The sequence below is a fragment of the Parus major genome, chromosome 10 (genome assembly GCF_001522545.3).
Source record: "Parus major isolate Abel chromosome 10, Parus_major1.1, whole genome shotgun sequence".
NCBI lineage: Eukaryota > Metazoa > Chordata > Aves > Passeriformes > Paridae > Parus > Parus major.
This window is the reverse complement of record NC_031779.1, coordinates 18,964,214-18,971,002: the sequence shown is the minus strand read 5'-3', so window position 1 is coordinate 18,971,002 and position 6,789 is coordinate 18,964,214. Positions and strand designations below refer to the sequence as shown.

At 46.7% G+C, this 6,789-nt stretch overlaps 1 protein-coding gene across 1 annotated transcript in view; it reads right to left on the bottom strand.

Moving 5' to 3' along the window:
- Positions 1 to 420: 420 nt before the first annotated feature.
- The window catches only part of MAP2K5 (mitogen-activated protein kinase kinase 5), a 132,264-nt gene continuing 125,895 nt past the window's right edge, over positions 421 to 6,789 (bottom strand). Inside the window, exon 21 of the mRNA XM_015638417.3 lies at positions 421 to 769. Coding sequence (XP_015493903.1) covers positions 668 to 769 — 102 coding nt within the window. The 3' untranslated portion in view covers positions 421 to 667. The remainder of the gene's footprint in view (positions 770 to 6,789) is intronic.

Sequence of the window (6,789 nt, the reverse complement as noted above, 5' to 3'; positions counted from 1 at the left end):
GAACATTCCCAGGCTCCAGAGCAGAGCCCTGTCCTGTTTCCCCTCCCCTTTCAAACCCTGATTCAGGATCAGGATCTGCAGAGCCCGGCCACGGATGCTCCTCATGTTTGGCCCTGAGGATTTGGGATGGATCCCAATCCCAGCAGCTGGCACTGGGAGCACAGAGGAGCATTCCCAGTCCTTTACTGGTGTGGTGCTGACCCACCTGGCACCCCTCACACCCTCCTCACAGTGTGGGCAAGCCCAGATATTTCTCTTCTATTTTTTGGTCTGTTTGCTTTTGTTTCACACTTAAAGCCAGTATTTTTGTGGCTGCCTGCACTCAGAGACAGCCACCAACTCCTCAGGAAATCCTCTGGACACTCAGACAGTTAAAAAATACTCTGAAATCAGGAAACAGAAGATTCAGTAACCCAAAAATAGAGATATAAAATACTTGCTTTAAGGCTGTGTACAGTATAACTGGAGATAACCTGGAAACTGCTCAGCAACAGAAGAAACAATCAAGAAAACCCCTTAACGTGGTGGTGAGGAAAAGGCAGCCAACAAATAATCCTGGTTTTGTCGATGCTTCTAGGAAATGGAGTAAAATATGATCTGGATAAAGTCAGAGTCCAGAGGTGGTGATGATCCAGGTCGGGGAGGAGCTCTTGGGATGCTGCAGAGCTCACTGCGCTCCCTGGGATCGCCGCTCCTCCAGCATCCTGCACACCCACATGGACACAACCTCGGCATTGCCATCGTTGTACTGCACCACGAAGGGGTGGCCCTGCAGAGGGGACACAGGGAAACCAGGGAGGGGACATTGCAGGTGATTCATTTATCAACAGAGGGTGGGGAGAGATGGAAAACCAGGGAGGGGACATTGCAGGGAGAGATGGAAAACCAGGGAGAGGATACTTCAGGTGACTTAACATCAGAGGGTGGAGAAATGGAAAACCAGGGAGAGGACATGTGGGGAGAGATGGAAAACCAGGGAGAGGACATTTCAGGTGATTTAACATCAGAGGGAAGAGGTGGAAAACCAGGGAGGGGATATTTCAGGGAGAGGTGGAAAACCAGGGAGGGGATATTTTGGGAAGAGATGGAAAATCAGGGAGGGGATATTTCAGGTGACTGATTTATCAACAGAGGGTGGAGAAACGCAAAACCAGGGAGGGGATATTTAAGGTGACTGGTTTATCAACAGAGGGTGGAGAAATGCAAAACCAGGGAGGGGACATTTCAGGTGTTTCATCAACTATTTAAAGGGATTTATTGCTCAGGTAAGATCTCGGTCACCAAGGGGAGAGAAGCAACAAGTCAGGCACAGCCAGGGGTTTCCTCCTCACACAGCAACATTTTGGTCCAACAAACAGTTGTCACAAAACTTCATACATTCTATATAATATATTAATAATTAATATATAATTAATAATCCTTAAACCCATCACCTTTGTTTAATTTTGCTGCACTTTGTCTGTCTTTGAGCCACTGACAGGCCACATACCCACACACATTTCTGTTACAGCTTCCAGATCCTCAATCTACCCTATAAAAAAATCCTATATACCCTATAAATCACATTATTACAGCTGAAACCTCACACCATTTTACCTAACATAATTTCAAACCATTTTACCTAATATAATTTCATACTTACTCAAGGCACATTCCTACTTACAACTACAGGAACACAAGTTTGTCATTTCTCTACTTGCTGTTTGTGTATTTTTATCATTACATTGACCCAAGCTCTTTCCAAGGCTGCAGATTGAACCCTTCAGCACTTGTGGAAGTTTCTATTTTTCCATTTCCCACAGGCAGGCTCAGCTAAACCCTTCTGGGGGAAAAAGAAGATCCCTGCTGGAGCATCCCGTGGTTCCAACCACTGGAGTTCTCCTGGACCCGCGTTACATCCCGAGCAGGAGGCGGCCCAGACTCTTTGGAAATGCTCTTTTTTTATTTATTTTTGGTTGATATTCCCTTTGCTCGTTGGTGTTTTTGAGCCAGCTCCTTTCCAGGACAGCTGAGCAGTTGCTGGATGGTGTTTGGGTAAAATGATATCTCCCTTCCTGAAAAAAAACAAACCTGTGAATCTGCTCCTGTGCTTGGAAATGTGTGTGATATCCCAAAATTCCTGTCTGTATCAGGGCCCTGTGCATCCTCCACGGGCACTGACCTTCCAGCAGAGCTGGGGAGGAGCTGGACAAGGCAGGGAGTGATGGCATGAGGTGTTCTGCCCAGCACCGGGGTGGTTTTGGGTGGAAAAGTGCAGGAATAAATGGAATTGTTTTATCTCCAGCACAGCCCAGAAGCAGCTGTTTCACCTCTTCAACAAAACAAGCCAAGGACAGCAGAGAGAAATAGGAGAGATCAAGCAGGAGGCACAGACAGGAGCAAGGAAAAATATCAATTTCCAAATGTTCCAGCCACTCTCCTCTCCTTTAGGATGGAGAGACCCCCGCAGCCAAAACCACCTCACACCCAAATATTTCTGCATTTCAGCTGCTCCAAATGAAATTTCAGCTGTGAAACCTCAGCTCTGCACACTGCTTTGTTTTCTAAGGATATTCCACCAAAACCTGGAGGTTTCCACTCTTTTCTCCCTAGGAATAAGTTTAACTTGAAATTACTCTTCGGATTTCCCACGTTTTTAGTGTCCTGCTCCAGTGAGGATTTGTCTCACTGGACAAATCCTGTTTTTACTAGAAGCTGTTTTTCAGAATCTGGTGGTTTTTCTCAGCTGTTTGTTTATAAATTGGGAATGGAAGGACAGAGATTTCCACCAGAACTCAGTAGGACCCATCTCTGCAAATCTTGATTGCAGCATTTTCAGGTCAGGGAACCAAAAACCAAGGACACAAGCGACCCAAAGATGTCCAGTGCTCAAGGATGTGCCAAAATCTTCCTCCAAATCCACTTAACAGCTGCCCTCACTCAGCAGCACCTGCAATAAAAACAAAATTAAAGGACCCACAGAGCTGGGGATGGTGCAGGACTCCATCAAACCCAGCCTGTTTGAAGCAAGATTTGGGGTGAAAATCCAAAGATTTTCACAAGAGGGACTTGCACTTGGCTCAGCACCCAAAAATGTCTCAGGGAATTGTTGAGGTTTTCCTCCAAGGTCTCCAGCACTGCTGTGGTTTTCTCTCTCTTATGAAATCTTTTCATAAACTCATCCCTGCCCTCTGTAATTCTGTCATTATTCAGCAGCCAATCCCACATTTTCCCCTTTTCAGGCATCCTGAGCATTGCAAAAATTCCCCAGAGCACAGAGACCTCCCAAAGCAGCGCCTGAAACTGGAGATTCCTCTGGAAAGGAGAGAAAGGAGCAGGGAGGTGAAGAATAAGGGAAAAAAAAATCCCCAAAAAATCGAAATCCAAACCAGCAAAGGAGAAATGCAGCAGGAACAGAGCTGGCACCTCAGGGAGGACACAACAACAGCCCCAGCAGTTTGGACACCATCAATAAATCCTCAGCCACCGACACAAGCAGCCCTGACTTCAGGAGTGAGCAATATGTTCTCACCCAAACTGGGCTTAAATATTCCCACAGGGATTTATTGCAAGGGAGGACTGAGAAAAGGTAAATGTGTGCAAGCTTGAAATGCATTTTCTGTTGCAGGGATCAGCTCCTCCCTGCCTGGTGAGGTTATCCTTACCCTGCACAGCTTTAATTTTAGGGACTCATCATCCCATCCTTGTGTATTTCAGATTTCCTCAGGCTCCCACACACGTTCACAACAAAACAATAACCTCCTCCTACCCAATTTTTAAATATTCAGCCTTAAAAATACCTGGAAACAGCACAGACAGCAGGAAAGAGGTTGAAAATCCATCATTAAATTGGTTTTTCTTGCTGGCCTGGTACTGGTAACCTCCTCCTTTCCAATTTTTAAATATTCAGCCTTAAAAATACCTGGAACTTAGCACAACCAGAAGGAAAAGAGGTTGAAAATCCAGCACCAAACTGGATTTTCTTCCTGGCCTGGTACAGGTGAGCAATAACCTCCTCCTACCCAATTTTTAAATATTCAGCCTTAAAAATACCTGGAAACAGCAGAGGTAGAAGGAAAGAGGTTGAAAATCCAGCATCAAACTGGATTTTCTTCCTGGCCTGATACTGGTAACCACCTTCTAAACAATTTTTAAATATTCAGCCTTAAAAATACTTGGAACTCAGCACAACCAGAAGGAAAAGAGGTTGAAAATCCAGCACCAAACTGGTTTTTCTTGCTGGCCTGGTACTGGTGTGCCTTGCCCTGGCCCAGTGGGATGCACTGGGAATCCTGCAGGGAATGGGAAGTGGCTGCTGGAAGAGCTGGGAGCTGGAAAGGTCAGGCAGGACAGGGCCAGGGCTGGCCCCCAGTGAGTGTCAGGCAGCCTAATTTTGTGTGTCAACCCCGAAAATGAGATAAACAATGACAAACCAGGCTTTTTAAATGAACTTGTCTCATCTGGTTCTCTTGATAAAGGGTACATTTCTCCAGTTGCAGTGTCCCACCAGACAGGTTTAACTCTTTCACTGGGGAGCTCCTCACGGAGGGGGAGGTGAAGGATTTAAATATCTGACAGGAAATTAAAAGGGCAGTGCCCCCCTGAACACAGAGCCCTGCTAATTCCAACTCAGTGCTCACCAACCATCAATCATTTAGCCCAGTCAATTAAACCACCATTATTCAAGGGTAAAAGTTCCATCATTTTACCCAGACTGAAAATCCAGCAATTTGCTTTTGTGGCCTTCTCCTCTGGCCCTCAAAAAATAGAAATATCTTTGTTTCTGATAATAACCCACCCTGAGTTTATTGCCACAGACCTTGCACGGCATCCAGGGCAGGGCTGCAGCTCCGTGGGCCTTTTCCAGCCCCAAGTGCCCACCTGGAGTGGATGAAATTCCCTCTGGGAGACAAAAATCATCACCCACAGCCCCAAATCTGGGCTCCCTGAGTGCCTCCAGCTCTTCTCACACACAAATCCCAGGAAAAGCAAAGCTTCAGCAGAGCCTCTCCCATAGAAAAGATCATCTGAGCATAAAATGTTTGTGTTTGGAGAGCACCAAGGAGGTTCAGGCCAGTGCCAAAGGACAGGCAGACCATAAATAAATCCCCCTGGGATTTCAGAGCACTGTCTGGGCGGTGTTTCTGCTTTAAAAGTCCATGGAACAGGACCTAGAATGTTGACAAGGCACATCCCCAGCCTGAAATGCCACCAATTTCCTTGGAAATGGCCAGAAATGAGGGATTTTTCTCCCCAGGGTGGTGTTCCCTGGGGAACAGAACTTGGGAGGGATGAGGACAGGGCAGGAACCTGAATCCCAAACGTTGGGAATAAATCAGATCCACAACAGCACCTCCTCCTATTTTTTCCCCTGCGACAGTGAGAGGCTGGTTGAGGAGGGCAGAAAATTAAAAATGATAAGAAAAATTCCTCATGCTTACACAAGGAAGGTGGGGAAATGAGTGACACTGCAGCAGGGCCACCCTTTGAACATTAATTTTTCCAGGAGCCCTCCCACCCTGAGCTCCCTTTATTTCCAAGCAGCACAGCCAAATCCACGAATTCCATTTAAAAATTTTTTGACTTCAACACAACAACAACAAAAAAAAAAAACCCCAAAAAAGCCACAATCAAAAGATCCCAACTGTTGCAGGCACAGCCTATCAAGACAATGGCCGTGCCCTCAGCCAGCATTTCAAATACAGTTTATTAGTGTGTGATATGAAAAGGGTATTTTTATTGCATGATATAATGCAATGGGACCTTGGGCGCTCTGCAGAAGGACCTTGCACTCAGAAGTGTAATGAACCCATAGTCCAAAAAACATTTTACTGTACATTAACCTATCATTAATGGCACATTAGGGCTGGGGGCATTGCACGCTCGCTGGTCAGGGCTCCATCAGGACAGTGTGCAGGAAAGCACAGTCTGCCCAGGCTTAAAACAAATCGAGAAAATAAAAATTACTGCTGGCTGCTTTGAGGGGAGCTGGCTGGCTGCTTAACCTGCAGCTTTTTAAAGGGGGGATGAGGAAGATGCAGCAGCTTGTTGGCGTGATCTGAATGCATCAGGTGCAGCTTTTCCTGCACAAAGCACAGCAGCTGGGAAGAATAAAGTGAAAATTGGAATCTTGCTCCTCTTCCCTGCCATTCCCTCATTTCTCCCTGGCAGGAGGAGTTGGGAATGAGAAGAGCATCCTCTGACCCAGCTCTCCCTGGAACACCCGGGATCTGTTTTGCCTCTGCACCTGTTCCACCTGAGCAGAATTCCAGCCCTGCCAGCACTAACTCCATGTGAAATGTGAGCAAACCACTGAATTCCCACCCAGAGCAGGTGGGATTTCCATGCCTTCCCCCACTCCAGGTGCTCTGCTCAAAGCACAGAGCAAATGCTGAGCTCGTCCCTCCAGCTCCAAAGCATTCCAACCTGGCTGTCCGGCAGCACATCCCAGTTGATTCTGCCATTGCTGCTGAGGTGTCTGTGCTCTTTACAGCTCTTGGAATTAACTCAGGGCATGGATTCCAGGGGAAATTCCTGCCCATCCTCAAGTTTAATGGGAGACAAGTCTGACCTCCAAGAGGACAAACACAAAGCTCAGCTCTGGAGCTGCACCAGCTTCCCAGGACTCCTGGGAACACAGAGTGCTGAGTAACCCAAAGAGCTTCCCAAAATCCCTGGAGACCCAGAGTGCTGAGTAACCAAAAGATCTTCCCAAAATCCCTGGAGACACAAAATGCTGAGTAACCCAAAGAGCTTCCCAAAATTCCTGGAGACCCAGAGTGCTGAGTAACCCAAAGAGCTTCCCAAAAT